Source organism: Scardinius erythrophthalmus (assembly GCF_964197995.2).
Source record: "Scardinius erythrophthalmus genome assembly, chromosome: 23".
Lineage (NCBI taxonomy): Eukaryota > Metazoa > Chordata > Actinopteri > Cypriniformes > Leuciscidae > Scardinius > Scardinius erythrophthalmus.
In genome coordinates, this window is record NC_138243.1 from 7081417 (window position 1) to 7098831 (window position 17415).

The following is a 17415-nucleotide window of genomic DNA, read 5'->3' on the forward strand; positions in this document are numbered from 1 at the left end:
AAAACTTCCCCTAAAAACATTATAAAGGTTTATAGGAATAGTTTCAGTCGCCGGGGCGATTATCAGATAAGATGTCTTTATTGCTGTGAAAAATGTGGTCATGTGGTCAGGACCTAGACCATAGGAAAGACCTACAGACCTTGAAACACTTTCCTGCATTCATTCATCGACGAACTGATCTATAAATTAGCATGCATCCCAGAACATTTTGTGAATGATTTACTGTCTTGTGTTGTGTCTTTTAATACTATTATCTTTTGATACTATTATTTCTTTGATACTATGTATTTTATTATAGAACCAACGGTCAATGTAACCTCAACTATACCATGTTTGGTCTCTATAAACTCCAATTTTCGTCCCCCATTTGTTAATTTACATTACATTTTGCTAACTTTGTGACGCATTAGTATTATAAAAATCTTGAAGATTCTTTTCTTAAACACCCAATGAAATTACATATTCAAATGCCCTGCTAGAGCACAAAGGGTCGTAAAATATCCCTCCAAAGGGAACAACTTCTTATTGGTTCACAACCCTCCAGAGGGTGTGACATCTTCACGCTTTAAAAATCACTGATCGGCCCTCTTACTCCCTTACTTTTTTACTCCCTTAGTCCTTCCTGAGAAACCCTAATGTGAAAATGATGCTGAACTAGAAGTTTCTAAGGACCCCTAAGCTTGTGCCAGGCTGCGGCCTTGTCTTTCCTTTCACCAAAGATCCTCTGACTCCCACTGGTTCTCTCTCATCAAGACAACATCAGCAAAGATCAACTGGAGCCTCAACAAATTGCATCAGGACAGTTTAATTCAAATGGGCGAGACATGCAAGTATCAAACTTAGTCTCATTATCTGATACAGTAAGTATCCTTACCCCTTTAAAGAAGGGCGTGTTAGAATTAAACTGATGGTTTGCTCAAGGCTGTTGATCTGCTGAATTTCAAACAATGCTATAATTTCTTGCTTTCCTGTATTCTGCTTCAGCTCTCTTTCCCTTGGTAAACTGTATGCATGTACGTATGTGTATGTGAGAGTAGTTTAAGTGTTTAGACGATTTAATAAAATCTTGTTCATGTCACACGTAAAGTTGTCCGTGTCTCAAGCTCATATCTGGAGTCTTTAAAGGGATAGTTCACTTTGGAATAAAATGTTGGTATGTTTTAGCTTACCTCAAGGGCATCCAAGATGTAGGTGTCTTTGTTTCTGCAGTAGTTTCAATTTTGATATTTTTAGGTCAAACCGTTCTTGTCTGTCAGTCATATAATGCAGGTCGATGGTCACTGGCTCAAAACACAAGCACAGAGTCCAAATTAAAACAATTCCCCATCGTCCAAATGAAACAATTCCCCATCATAAGTACACATTGATGGCCTAAGACACGAAACGAGCAGTTCATGTGAGAAAACGAACAGTATTTATATCGTTTTTACCTCTAATAACAAAGCCACGTCCAAGTGATCTGAAGGCGCGGGCGCTTCCTATTGTGTGACGTGTGCGCAGACTGTTGCATAGATATATACAATAGAAGCCACCTTGGCTACGCCAGTTCAAGGAACGAGGCGACATCTAGTGTGTATATATCTATGCAACAGTCTGCGCACACGTCACACAATAGGAAGCGCCCGCGCCTTCAGATCACTTGGACGTGGCTTTGTTATTAGAGGTAAAAACGATATAAATACTGTTCTTTTCTCACATAAACCGCTCGTTTCGTGTCTTAGGCCATCAATGTGTACTTAAGATGGGGAATTGTTTAATTTGGACGATGGGGAATTGTTTTAATTTGGACTCTGTGCTTGTGTTTTGAGACAGTGATTATCGACATGCATTATATGACTGACAGACAAGAACGGTTTGACCTAAAAATATCAAAATTGAAACTACTGCGGAAACAAAGACACCTACATCTTGGATGCCCTTGAGGTAAGCTAAAACATACCAAAATTTTATTTCAAAGTGAACTATCCCTTTAATCATAGATCTTGACTACTTGCTCTTAGTAGTACTGTAATGTAAGAAAGATATTTTCCATGCACCGGATATGTACATTTCTTAGAATTAATAAACAATTAATCCTGAGTGTTCACGGGACAAACAGGTTAATTGATGGTAATATCTGTCTGTCTATCCATCCATCCATCCATCCATCCATCCATCCATCCATCCATCCATCCATCCATCCATCCATCCTGTTTGTCTGACCATCTATCTATGTATCTATATATCTGTCTGTCGGCTATCTATCCATCCATCCTTCCAGCTCACTTTCCTTCTGTAGTCGTGATCTAAGCAGCATTTATCATAAAACATACAGTGTACGTTACACTTCACCTTCAACAATTTCTCAGCAGAGTTATGAATAAATTCATATAGTACTTCAGTCTATATGCTCAGCCCTGAATGAAACCCAACAGCTGTGCCTGCAAACTTTCCAAAGTCTCCTCTTTCAAGCTTTATGTGGGGCATCCAGTTCTCTTTATTAAGCGTCCTTCACTTGTTTGTGCCTCGAGCGCTATTCTTACTACTTTGAAAACAATGTCAGATCCCAGAGCATTAGAGTTGAGCGTCAGTTGGCAGGGCGTGTGTGTTTGTGGCCTCTTCTGCTGCGCCACTAATTGGATGGTTGCACACACAGGTGCCGTTTCAGAACAGCCGTCTGTGAAGTTCTCTTCTGCCCTCAAAAATAGTGCATAAAATGGGCCAGCGTGGAGTCGATAAAACGGAAAGCACAAGGGATCATGAAATCAGGGTACTAGACGATTCAATGGCGTCTCTCTGATAAGACATGTCCAACTGACAATCACTGTGTGCACATATAAAGGCCTGAATGACTCTTTACAAACAGACTTATCTACCAAATCCACTTCTTTGATGACAGCACCACCTAGTGTTAACAATATGAAAGGGCCTCAAAGAGATAAACCTCATCTGTAGAGTAATTAAATATTGCCAATATCACACTTTGTCTGATTTGTCTTTTTACGCTGCTGATGTATTCAATTTACTTCACAGCCAAATAGTTTGCAAATCCTAAGTATTGTACAACTCAAATCCAGCAGGTATTATGCATAATAAAAATGTTTTATATAATTAATAGAAATAAAAAATAAAGTGATTTTAAAAAATACAATTCTAAAATATTAATACCTGAAAACTTGGACAAGTTTGTTTAGCAGATACTTGTTATACAGGGTGAAGTGCACTTGAAATGAACTTTCCCTGGAATAAAATGTTGTTAAAGAGGGTAAATGTAAGAATTGTCATATAATAATCACATTTTTATCGTCAGTGTGTGAACAGCTTGTAAACGAAACTTAAACAAGACCTTCCCCAACTTCCTAGGTTATCTATGAAAGCCTTTAGACCAGGGGTACCAGTCCTGTTCCTGGATATCTACAGAGTTCAGATTAGACCCATTAGACACATCTGTCTGTAATCATCAACAAGATCTTAATTAGCTGCTTCAGTCCACACTCATACGTTTTCCTTTGAAAACGCATCTTTTTCTCTCCGTTTCGGCTTTCCGTCCACACTGAGATGGTGTTTTTGTCCTGTGAAAACTGAGCTTTTTGAAAACACTTTCTCAAGTGGATCAATTTGAAAACGCAGTTTGAAAATGAGGGTATTTGAAAATAATGACAAATGTTTAGTCATGCGAACTGATAGATATGCATGTTTATAGTTCTATTGTGTCGGTTATGTGGTATACTGTCACACTGTTGCTAAAATATGTTACTCTGTTCATATCACAGTCCTGCAAAGATGATAGAAAATGTACTGACATTTGCTGTCCTGTGGCAAAACATGAGAACAGTGGCGTTTTAGACCAAATATACAATGGTGAGTGAGTGTGACCTGAACACATCAGTGAATGGTGAGATATTTTGCGCACAAGTACGAATAATAAGTTGCTGGCTGCAGTTCACTTTATGGCCACCGGTGTCGCTAACAATAAGGGTTTCTGAATTCTACATATAGCCCCTTTAAGTGTCCAAAAAATGTTTTGGTACAGATCTTTAATAACTCAATCATACTTAAATCATTTTAAAGTTAAACCAAAAGCACAAAACCAAAGTGACAATGTGAACAATGGTGATTTTATAAATAATCCACATAGTACACTAACACAGCAAGACGCTGGTAAAGCCTTGATCTGACTCAGAACATAAAATCATTGAGCTCTCTCCTCTCAGTTAACACTCTCCTGAGGTGTCCCAATTCTGGTAGCATAATCAATTTCTACACACAGCACGATTAAACAGAGAAATAGTTTATTAGCACTGCTTCGCATGGGCCACGAGGCACATTAACTGAGATGATGCACTGTGCTAACAAAGGATCCCTCAGTGTCGCTGCAATCTAAGGCAATCTGAGCTAATGTGCTCTGAAAAAAACTAAAACTATTATAAGGAGCAGCAAAAAAAATATTATGTTCTAACTTTTTCTTTTTCTTTTTTCTTTTTTTATGCAACAGACCCCCAAATTTGATGATTACCTTGCCAGGGAGCCCCCATCCTAAAAAATAAAGGCTATACTGTATACTGTATACTCTATACTGTAAAATATAAATACATTTTTATAAATATTTATAAATGTTTTTGTGTCTGTGGCTGTCAACAGAATAACATATTTGTAATTAATCTCATGATTTCCAACCAGTTTTTTTAAATTGAACATAAAACAGTAATAATAATAATAAAGCAATTATTTATTTACTTACTGAACTGTTTATTTATAAATGTACTTATTTTATTTTAATCTTAATAAATAAAATGTATGTATTTATTTGCTTATTTAACATTTCATTTATAAATACAGGTAAATTATTCCATTTTTTTTTTTTACTCAAAATGTATGATAGTACTTTATTTTACAGTCCTGTTTCACATAAACATATTATTTATGTACTTATAGTAATTGCAGTAACTGGGTAATAACTAGGTAATAACCCTGAACCTACTCCTAAACCTAACTCTAACCCCTGTAGTTTCCTTATATTACTCATGGCATGTAAACCTATTGTAGGAGACTCCAAAACAAAATAAGGAACCTTTAAAATAGCATAATAGGGGCACTTACAGTGATTTTTTTTTTTTTATATAGTGATGTTTAACTTAACCAACAATCCAAATTAGTAGTAAGCTGAGTTCTTAAGGAGAAGAAATAAACTGTTCTCACCAAATGCCTCTGGCTGCTTTGCTTCGGAAAAGTGGGTGATGATCTGAACCTAGAACCAGTAATAAAAAAATCATCAGCAAATTGTTAATATGCTGGAATGAACTCCTTAATTAACGTACAGCCTATAACTGCATATTAAAAGTTTTACAATTAAACTTTGCAGGAACATTAACTGCTTTTATTATAACGGCTGAAAGTACTGTAGCTGTACCATAATACTGTATCAGATCATAAAAAAATGGTACTTTGATATACACTAATGTTCAAAATGATGGGATTTGTAAGTTATTATGAAATCTTCTGCTCACCAAGGCTGCATTTATTTGATCAAAAATACAGTAAAAACAGAAATATGTAGAAATAGAAAATGTTTTATATGTGAATATATAGTAAAATGTAATATATTCCTGTGATCAAAGCTGAATTTTCAGCATCATTACTGCGGTCTTCAGTGTCACATGATCCTTCAGAAATCATTCTGATATGATGATTTGATGCTCAAGAAACATTTCTGATTATTAGCAATGCTAAAAACAGTTGTGCTGCTTCACTTTTTTGTGTAAACCATGAACAAGTTCAAAAGAAAAACATTTATTTGATATTATAATATTATTTAATATTCTAAATGCATTTAATGTCACTTTTAATCAGTTAAATGCATCCTATCTGAATAAAAGTTTTCATTTCATTAAAAAGAATCATACTGTCTCCAAACTTTTAAATGGTAAAGTAAACATGGTACTAAATTCTTATCACAATTACAACTATCCAGGTTTTCCATTACCATGTAACAGGTCCAAAAATGTTTTTTTTTTTTTTTTTTTTTTTAAATCCATTTATGCTAGTAGATCCAAATAATATCCAGTAAAAACTAATACATAAACAGCAGAAAGTGTGGAGTCTTATGGCAGTGAAAGTGACAGAGGATCATACCAGGGTCTGGAGCGTCAGGCTGGAGAGCAGGGAAATCATTTTCAAACATGAACGTGCTGCCATAATCAGGATTCACCTGAAATAAAACAGGAACATATCACAAGACTGATGTAGCCTGTGTTTAATCAAAGACGGGTGGATAAAACATCCCAGAGCGCTCTCTTTCATTCAGTTTGTTCTTCCTCAGGTTTACATATTTGAGTAGACAAGCTGTTTCCAGCCAAATGTACATCTGAATGAAGTAACAACATTATAGTGCCAAAGAGTTCAAGAGTGCATGTTCAACATCTTGTCCAATTGTAAAGTAGCCTGGCAACATTCTTTATTTTAATTAATCATTAAATAATAATATGCAGGAATGAGAGAGTCAGCCAAGAACATTTGTCAAGCTTAAGAGAGCGCTAAAAAACCAGTGCCACTGAATATTCATTGGCATATAACTCACACAAGCCGACGGAGAGACGGCAGAAGCGTACATTCAAGGAAACGATATCAACCTTTTTTTCTGCTTAGTCAGAGAACGCTGTATAATGACTGCAGACACATCACTTTCAGACAAGATGGTTTTATCTGTGTTCGTAAAAAAGCACCCATAATGCTCCAGGCTGAGCCAGAGGTGTCAAGAACAATGAAAATTCTGTGATTAATTACTCATCCTCATGTCGTTCCAAACCCGCAAGACTTTTTTCATCTTGGTAACACAAGATTTTTTTTGATGAAATCTGAGAGCTTTCTGTCCCTCCATTGACAGCTACAACTACCACTTTGATGCTAAAAGTCGTAAAAATATTCCATATAGAGACTCGATTGCTTTACATGATGAAGAAGTCTTTTATTGACATATAAACATTGATCAGCGAACACACTGCAAAAATGTCTTTTCTTACTAAGTATTTTTGTCTTGTTTCCATTCCAAATATCAAAAAAGATGCATTTACTAGATGAGGTTTCTGGGGGATTTAATCAAAATTAAGTGAGTTGATGCTTAAAAAAACCTAAATTATCTGCCAATGGGGTAAGAAAAATAATCTTAATTCAAACAGAAACAAGATTATTTGTCTTACCCCATTGGCAGATCATTTTGCTTATTTTAAGCAAAATCTTACTTAATTTTTATTTATTTCCCCAGAAAACAAGACTTAATATTTTATTTTATTTTACTACTTTAGTAAACAGATCTTGATTTAAGAAATGTTTGATATTAGGACTAGAAACAAGACAAAAATACTAAGTATGAAAAGCAGTTTTTGCAGTGCATAAACAGAAGCTCAACCGAACCTGCTTAACGCGCGAGAACAAACCTCTTGCTGAAGCTCAAACGTGATGCGTAACACGAGAATGAACCTCATTGGTTCTTGCTGAAGTTCAAACGTGCTGCGTAACACGAGACTGAACCTCATTGGTTCTTGCTGAAGCTCAAACGTGCTGCGTAACACGAGAATGAACCTCATTGGCTCTTGCGGAAGCTCAAACGTGCTGCGTAACTCGAGAATGAACCTCATTGGTTCTTGCTGAAGCTCAAACGTGCTGCGTAACACGAGACTGAACCTCATTGGTTCTTGCTGAAGCTCAAACGTGCTGCGCAAAACAAGAGAATGAACCTCATTGGTTCTTGCTGAAGCTCAAACGTGCTGCGTAACACGAGACTGAACCTCATTGGTTCTTGCTGAAGCTCAAACGTGCTGCGCAAAACAAGAGAACGAACCTCATTGGTTCTTGCTGAAGCTCAAACGTGCTGCGTTACACGAGAATGAACCTCATTGGCTCTTGCTGAAGCTCAAACGTGCTGCGTAACACGAGACTGAACCTCATTGGTTCTTGCTGAAGCTCAAACGTGCTGCGCAAAACAAGAGAATGAACCTCATTGGTTCTTGCTGAAGCTCAAACGTGCTGCGTAACTCGAGAATGAACCTCATTGGCTCTTGCGGAAGCTCAAACGTGCTGCGTAACTCGAGAATGAACCTCATTGGTTCTTGCTGAAGCTCAAACGTGCTGCGTAACACGAGACTGAACCTCATTGGTTCTTGCTGAAGCTCAAACGTGCTGCGTAACACGAGACTGAACCTCATTGGTTCTTGCTGAAGCTCAAATGTGTTGCGTAACACCAGACTGAACCTCATTGGTTCTTGCTGAAGCTCAAACGTGCTGCGTAACACGAGAACGAACCTCATTGGTTCTTGCTGAAGCTCAAACGTGATGCGTAACACAAGTACGAACCTCATTGGTTCTTGCTGAAGCTTAAACGTGATGCGTAACACGAGAATGAACCTCATTGGCTCTTGCTGAAGCTCAAACGTGCTGCGTAACACGAGAATGAACCTCATTGGCTCTTGCAGAAGCTCAAACGTGCTGCGTAACACGAGAACGAACCTCATTGGTTCTTGCAGAAGCTCAAACGTGCTGCGTAACTCGAGAATTAACCTCATTGGCTCTTGCGGAAGCTCAAACGTGCTGCGTAACACGAGACTGAACCTCATTGGTTCTTGCTGAAGCTCAAACGTGCTGCGTAACATGAGACTGAACCTCATTGGTTCTTGCTGAAGCTCAAACGTGCTGCGTAACACGAGAATGAACCTCATTGGTTCTTGCTGAAGCTCAAACGTGCTGCGTAACACGAGACTGAACCTCACTGGTTCTTGCTGAAGCTCAAACGTGCTGCGTAACACGAGAACGAACCTCATTGGTTCTTGCTGAAGCTTAAACGTGCTGCGTAACACGAGAATGAACCTCATTGGTTCTTGCTGAAGCTCAAACGTGATGCGTAACTCGAGAATGAACCTCATTGGTTCTTGCTGAAGCTCAAACGTGCTGCGTAACACGAGACTGAACCTCACTGGTTCTTGCTGAAGCTCAAACGTGTTGCGTAACACGAGAATGAACCTCATTGGTTCTTGCTGAAGCTCAAACGTGATGCGTAACTCGAGAATGAACCTCATTGGTTCTTGCTGAAGCTCAAACGTGCTGCGTAACACGAGAATGAACCTCACTGGTTCTTGCTGAAGCTCAAACGTGCTGCGTAACACGAGACTGAACCTCACTGGTTCTTGCTGAAGCTCAAACGTGCTGCGTAACACGAGACTGAACCTCACTGGTTCTTGCTGAAGCTCAAACGTGATGCGTAACTCGAGAATGAACCTCATTGGTTCTTGCTGAAGCTCAAACGTGCTGCGTAACACGAGAATGAACCTCATTGGTTCTTGCTGAAGCTCAAACGTGCTGCGTAACACGAGACTGAACCTCACTGGTTCTTGCTGAAGCTCAAACGTGATGCGTAACACGAGAATGAACCTCATTGGCTCTTGCTGAAGCTCAAACGTGCTGCGTTACACGAGAATGAACCTCATTGGCTCTTGCAGAAGCTCAAACGTGCTGCGTAACACGAGAACGAACCTCATTGGCTCTTGCGGAAGCTCAAACGTGCTGCGTAACACGAGACTGAACCTCATTGGCTCTTGCTGAAGCTCAAACGTGCTGCGTAACACGAGAATGAACCTCATTGGCTCTTGCGGAAGCTCAAACGTGCTGCGTAACTCGAGAATGAACCTCATTGGTTCTTGCTGAAGCTCAAACGTGCTGCGTAACACGAGACTGAACCTCATTGGTTCTTGCTGAAGCTCAAACGTGCTGCGCAAAACAAGAGAATGAACCTCATTGGTTCTTGCTGAAGCTCAAACGTGCTGCGTTACATGAGAATGAACCTCATTGGCTCTTGCTGAAGCTCAAACGTGCTGCGTAACACGAGACTGAACCTCATTGGTTCTTGCTGAAGCTCAAACGTGCTGCGTAACACGAGACTGAACCTCATTGGTTCTTGCTGAAGCTCAAACGTGCTGCGCAAAACAAGAGAATGAACCTCATTGGTTCTTGCTGAAGCTCAAACGTGCTGCGTTACACGAGAATGAACCTCATTGGCTCTTGCTGAAGCTCAAACGTGCTGCGTAACACGAGACTGAACCTCATTGGCTCTTGCTGAAGCTCAAACGTGCTGCGTAACACGAGACTGAACCTCATTGGTTCTTGCTGAAGCTCAAACGTGCTGCGCAAAACAAGAGAATGAACCTCATTGGTTCTTGCTGAAGCTCAAACGTGCTGCGTAACTCGAGAATGAACCTCATTGGCTCTTGCGGAAGCTCAAACGTGCTGCGTAACTCGAGAATGAACCTCATTGGTTCTTGCTGAAGCTCAAACGTGCTGCGTAACACGAGACTGAACCTCATTGGTTCTTGCTGAAGCTCAAACGTGCTGCGTAACACGAGACTGAACCTCATTGGTTCTTGCTGAAGCTCAAATGTGTTGCGTAACACCAGACTGAACCTCATTGGTTCTTGCTGAAGCTCAAACGTGCTGCGTAACACGAGAACGAACCTCATTGGTTCTTGCTGAAGCTTAAACGTGATGCGTAACACGAGAATGAACCTCATTGGCTCTTGCTGAAGCTCAAACGTGCTGCGTTACACGAGAATGAACCTCATTGGCTCTTGCAGAAGCTCAAACGTGCTGCGTAACACGAGAACGAACCTCATTGGTTCTTGCAGAAGCTCAAACGTGCTGCGTAACTCGAGAATTAACCTCATTGGCTCTTGCGGAAGCTCAAACGTGCTGCGTAACACGAGACTGAACCTCATTGGTTCTTGCTGAAGCTCAAACGTGCTGCGTAACATGAGACTGAACCTCATTGGTTCTTGCTGAAGCTCAAACGTGCTGCGTAACACGAGAATGAACCTCATTGGTTCTTGCTGAAGCTCAAACGTGCTGCGTAACACGAGACTGAACCTCACTGGTTCTTGCTGAAGCTCAAACGTGTTGCGTAACACGAGAATGAACCTCATTGGTTCTTGCTGAAGCTCAAACGTGATGCGTAACTCGAGAATGAACCTCATTGGTTCTTGCTGAAGCTCAAACGTGCTGCGTAACACGAGACTGAACCTCACTGGTTCTTGCTGAAGCTCAAACGTGTTGCGTAACACGAGAATGAACCTCATTGGTTCTTGCTGAAGCTCAAACGTGATGCGTAACTCGAGAATGAACCTCATTGGTTCTTGCTGAAGCTCAAACGTGCTGCGTAACACGAGAATGAACCTCACTGGTTCTTGCTGAAGCTCAAACGTGCTGCGTAACACGAGACTGAACCTCACTGGTTCTTGCTGAAGCTCAAACGTGCTGCGTAACACGAGACTGAACCTCACTGGTTCTTGCTGAAGCTCAAACGTGATGCGTAACTCGAGAATGAACCTCATTGGTTCTTGCTGAAGCTCAAACGTGCTGCGTAACACGAGAATGAACCTCATTGGTTCTTGCTGAAGCTCAAACGTGCTGCGTAACACGAGACTGAACCTCACTGGTTCTTGCTGAAGCTCAAACGTGATGCGTAACACGAGAATGAACCTCATTGGCTCTTGCTGAAGCTCAAACGTGCTGCGTTACACGAGAATGAACCTCATTGGCTCTTGCGGAAGCTCAAACGTGCTGCGTAACACGAGAACGAACCTCATTGGCTCTTGCGGAAGCTCAAACGTGCTGCGTAACACGAGACTGAACCTCATTGGCTCTTGCTGAAGCTCAAACGTGCTGCGTAACACGAGAATGAACCTCATTGGTTCTTGCTGAAGCTCAAACGTGATGCGTAACTCGAGAATGAACCTCATTGGTTCTTGCTGAAGCTCAAACGTGCTGCGTAACATGAGACTGAACCTCATTGGTTCTTGCTGAAGCTCAAACGTGCTGCGTAACACGAGAATGAACCTCATTGGTTCTTGCTGAAGCTCAAACGTGATGCGTAACTCGAGAATGAACCTCATTGGTTCTTGCTGAAGCTCAAACGTGCTGCGTAACTTGAGAATGAACCTCATTGGTTCTTGCTGAAGCTCAAACGTGTTGCGTAACACGAGAATGAACCTCATTGGTTCTTGCTGAAGCTCAAACGTGATGCGTAACTCGAGAATGAACCTCATTGGTTCTTGCTGAAGCTCAAACGTGCTGCGTAACATGAGACTGAACCTCATTGGTTCTTGCTGAAGCTCAAACGTGCTGCGTAACACGAGAATGAACCTCATTGGTTCTTGCTGAAGCTCAAACGTGATGCGTAACTCGAGAATGAACCTCATTGGTTCTTGCTGAAGCTCAAACGTGCTGCGTAACTTGAGAATGAACCTCATTGGTTCTTGCTGAAGCTCAAACGTGTTGCGTAACACGAGAATGAACCTCATTGGTTCTTGCTGAAGCTCAAACGTGCTGCGTAACACGAGAATGAACCTCATTGCCTCTTGCTGAAGCTCAAACGTGCTGCGTAACACGAGAATGAACCTCATTGGTTCTTGCTGAAGCTCAAACGTGTTGCGTAACACGAGAATGAACCTCATTGGTTCTTGCTGAAGCTCAAACGTGCTGCGTAACACGAGACTGAACCTCATTGGTTCTTGCTGAAGCTCAAACGTGTTGCGTAACACCAGACTGAACCTCATTGGTTCTTGCTGAAGCTCAAACGTGCTGCGTAACACAAGAACGAACCTCATTGGTTCTTGCTGAAGCTCAAACGTGATGCGTAACACGAGAATGAACCTCATTGGCTCTTGCTGAAGCTCAAACGTGCTGCGTTACACGAGAATGAACCTCATTGGCTCTTGCAGAAGCTCAAACGTGCTGCGTAACACGAGAACGAACCTCATTGGTTCTTGCAGAAGCTCAAACGTGCTGCGTAACTCGAGAATGAACCTCATTGGCTCTTGCGGAAGCTCAAACGTGCTGCGTAACACGAGAATGAACCTCATTGGTTCTTGCTGAAGCTCAAACGTGCTGCGTAACACGAGACTGAACCTCATTGGCTCTTGCTGAAGCTCAAACGTGCTGCGTAACACGAGAATGAACCTCATTGGTTCTTGCTGAAGCTCAAACGTGTTGCGTAACTCGAGAATGAACCTCATTGGTTCTTGCTGAAGCTCAAACGTGCTGCGTAACACGAGAATGAACCTCACTGGTTCTTGCTGAAGCTCAAACGTGTTGCGTAACTCGAGAATGAACCTCATTGGTTCTTGCTGAAGCTCAAACGTGTTGCGTAACACGAGAATGAACCTCATTGGTTCTTGCTGAAGCTCAAACGTGCTGCGTAACACGAGAATGAACCTCACTGGTTCTTGCTGAAGCTCAAACGTGCTGCGTAACACGAGAATGAACCTCACTGGTTCTTGCTGAAGCTCAAACGTGTTGCGTAACACGAGAACGAACCTCATTGGTTCTTGCTGAAGCTCAAACGTGCTGCGTAACACGAGAATGAACCTCATTGGTTCTTGCTGAAGCTCAAACGTGATGCGTAACTCGAGAATGAACCTCATTGGTTCTTGCTGAAGCTCAAACGTGCTGCGTAACTTGAGAATGAACCTCATTGGTTCTTGCTGAAGCTCAAACGTGTTGCGTAACACGAGAATGAACCTCATTGGTTCTTGCTGAAGCTCAAACGTGATGCGTAACTCGAGAATGAACCTCATTGGTTCTTGCTGAAGCTCAAACGTGCTGCGTAACATGAGACTGAACCTCATTGGTTCTTGCTGAAGCTCAAACGTGCTGCGTAACACGAGAATGAACCTCATTGGTTCTTGCTGAAGCTCAAACGTGATGCGTAACTCGAGAATGAACCTCATTGGTTCTTGCTGAAGCTCAAACGTGCTGCGTAACTTGAGAATGAACCTCATTGGTTCTTGCTGAAGCTCAAACGTGTTGCGTAACACGAGAATGAACCTCATTGGTTCTTGCTGAAGCTCAAACGTGCTGCGTAACACGAGAATGAACCTCATTGCCTCTTGCTGAAGCTCAAACGTGCTGCGTAACACGAGAATGAACCTCATTGGTTCTTGCTGAAGCTCAAACGTGTTGCGTAACACGAGAATGAACCTCATTGGTTCTTGCTGAAGCTCAAACGTGCTGCGTAACACGAGACTGAACCTCATTGGTTCTTGCTGAAGCTCAAACGTGTTGCGTAACACCAGACTGAACCTCATTGGTTCTTGCTGAAGCTCAAACGTGCTGCGTAACACAAGAACGAACCTCATTGGTTCTTGCTGAAGCTCAAACGTGATGCGTAACACGAGAATGAACCTCATTGGCTCTTGCTGAAGCTCAAACGTGCTGCGTTACACGAGAATGAACCTCATTGGCTCTTGCAGAAGCTCAAACGTGCTGCGTAACACGAGAACGAACCTCATTGGTTCTTGCAGAAGCTCAAACGTGCTGCGTAACTCGAGAATGAACCTCATTGGCTCTTGCGGAAGCTCAAACGTGCTGCGTAACACGAGAATGAACCTCATTGGTTCTTGCTGAAGCTCAAACGTGCTGCGTAACACGAGACTGAACCTCATTGGCTCTTGCTGAAGCTCAAACGTGCTGCGTAACACGAGAATGAACCTCATTGGTTCTTGCTGAAGCTCAAACGTGTTGCGTAACTCGAGAATGAACCTCATTGGTTCTTGCTGAAGCTCAAACGTGCTGCGTAACACGAGAATGAACCTCACTGGTTCTTGCTGAAGCTCAAACGTGTTGCGTAACTCGAGAATGAACCTCATTGGTTCTTGCTGAAGCTCAAACGTGTTGCGTAACACGAGAATGAACCTCATTGGTTCTTGCTGAAGCTCAAACGTGCTGCGTAACACGAGAATGAACCTCACTGGTTCTTGCTGAAGCTCAAACGTGCTGCGTAACACGAGAATGAACCTCACTGTTTCTTGCTGAAGCTCAAACGTGTTGCGTAACACGAGAACGAACCTCATTGGTTCTTGCAGAAGCTCAAACGTGCTGCGTAACTCGAGAATGAACCTCATTGGTTCTTGCTGAAGCTCAAACGTGCTGCGTAACACGAGACTGAACCTCATTGGTTCTTGCTGAAGCTCAAACGTGCTGCGTAACACGAGAATGAACCTCACTGGTTCTTGCTGAAGCTCAAACGTGCTGCGTAACACGAGAATGAACCTCACTGGTTCTTGCTGAAGCTCAAATGTGCTGCGTAACACGAGAATGAACCTCACTGGTTCTTGCTGAAGCTCAAACGTGCTGCGTAACATGAGAATGAACCTCACTGGTTCTTGCTGAAGCTCAAACGTGCTGCGTAACACGAGAACGAACCTCATTGGTTCTTGCTGAAGCTCAAACGTGCTGCGTAACATGAGAACGAACCTCATTGGTTCTTGCTGAAGCTCAAACGTGCTGCGTAACTCGAGAATGAACCTCATTGGTTCTTGCTGAAGCTCAAACGTGCTGCGTAACACGAGAACGAACCTCATTGGTTCTTGCTGAAGCTCAAACGTGCTGCGTAACAGGAGAATGAACCTCACTGGTTCTTGCTGAAGCTCAAACGTGCTGCGTAACACGAGAATGAACCTCACTGGTTCTTGCTGAAGCTCAAACGTGATGCGTAACACGAGAACGAACCTCATTGGTTCTTGCTGAAGCTCAAACGTGCTGCGTAACACGAGAATGAACCTCACTGGTTCTTGCTGAAGCTCAAACGTGCTGCGTAACACGAGAATGAACCTCACTGGTTCTTGCTGAAGCTCAAACGTGCTGCGTAACACGAGAATGAACCTCACTGGTTCTTGCTGAAGCTCAAACGTGCTGCGTAACACGAGAACGAACCTCATTGGTTCTTGCTGAAGCTCAAACGTGCTGCGTAACACGAGAATGAACCTCACTGGTTCTTGCTGAAGCTCAAACGTGCTGCGTAACTCGAGAATGAACCTCATTGGCTCTTGCTGAAGCTCAAACGTGCTGCGTAACACGAGAATGAACCTCATTGGTTCTTGCTGAAGCTCAAACGTGTTGCGTAACTCGAGAATGAACCTCATTGGTTCTTGCTGAAGCTCAAACGTGCTGCGTAACACGAGAATGAACCTCACTGGTTCTTGCTGAAGCTCAAACGTGTTGCGTAACTCGAGAATGAACCTCATTGGTTCTTGCTGAAGCTCAAACGTGTTGCGTAACTCGAGAATGAACCTCATTGGTTCTTGCTGAAGCTCAAACGTGCTGCGTAACACGAGACTGAACCTCATTGGTTCTTGCTGAAGCTCAAACGTGCTGCGTAACACGAGAATGAACCTCACTGGTTCTTGCTGAAGCTCAAACGTGCTGCGTAACACGAAAATGAACCTCACTGGTTCTTGCTGAAGCTCAAACGTGTTGCGTAACACGAGAACGAACCTCATTGGTTCTCACAGAAGCTCAAACGTGCTGCGTAACTCGAGAATGAACCTCATTGGTTCTTGCTGAAGCTCAAACGTGCTGCGTAACACGAGACTGAACCTCATTGGTTCTTGCTGAAGCTCAAACGTGCTGCGTAACACGAGAATGAACCTCACTGGTTCTTGCTGAAGCTCAAACGTGCTGCGTAACACGAGAATGAACCTCACTGGTTCTTGCTGAAGCTCAAACGTGCTGCGTAACACGAGAATGAACCTCACTGGTTCTTGCTGAAGCTCAAACGTGCTGCGTAACACGAGAACGAACCTCATTGGTTCTTGCGGAAGCTCAAACGTGCTGCGTAACTCGAGAATGAACCTCATTGGCTCTTGCGGAAGCTCAAACGTGCTGCGTAACACGAGAATGAACCTCACTGGTTCTTGCTGAAGCTCAAACGTGCTGCGTAACACGAGAATGAACCTCATTGGTTCTTGCTGAAGCTCAAACGTGCTGCGTAATACGAGACTGAACCTCATTGGTTCTTGCTGAAGCTCAAACGTGCTGCGTAACACGAGAATGAACCTCACTGGTTCTTGCTGAAGCTCAAACCTGCAGCGTAACACGAGAATGAACGTCACTGGTTCTTGCTGAAGCTCAAACGTGCTGCGTAACACGAGACTGAACCTCATTGGTTCTTGCTGAAGCTCAAACGTGCTGCGTAACACGAGAATGAACCTCACTGGTTCTTGCTGAAGCTCAAACGTGCTGCGTAACACGAGAATGAACCTCATTGGTTCTTGCTGAAGCTCAAACGTGCTGCGTAACACGAGACTGAACCTCACTGGTTCTTGCTGAAGCTCAAACGTGCTGCGTAACACGAGACTGAACCTCACTGGTTCTTGCTGAAGCTCAAACGTGTTGCGTAACACCAGACTGAACCTCATTGGTTCTTGCTGAAGCTCAAACGTGCTGCGTAACACGAGAACGAACCTCATTGGTTCTTGCTGAAGCTCAAACGTGCTGCGTAACACGAGAATGAACCTCATTGGCTCTTGCTGAAGCTCAAACGTGCTGCGTAACACGAGAACGAACCTCATTGGTTCTTGCAGAAGCTCAAACGTGCTGCGTAACACGAGAATGAACCTC

General features: G+C 42.6%; 1 protein-coding gene across 1 annotated transcript in view; it reads right to left on the reverse strand.

The window, feature by feature from the left end:
- Positions 1-17415, reverse strand: part of LOC308684147 (galactose-1-phosphate uridylyltransferase-like) — a 132919-nt gene that overhangs the window by 112160 nt on the left and 3344 nt on the right. The window contains exons 3-4 of the mRNA XM_081355252.1: positions 6112-6187; positions 5179-5227 (exon numbers count right to left, since the gene is read on the reverse strand). Of these exons, the coding sequence (XP_081211378.1) occupies positions 5179-5227; positions 6112-6187 (125 nt within the window). The remainder of the gene's footprint in view (positions 1-5178; positions 5228-6111; positions 6188-17415) is intronic.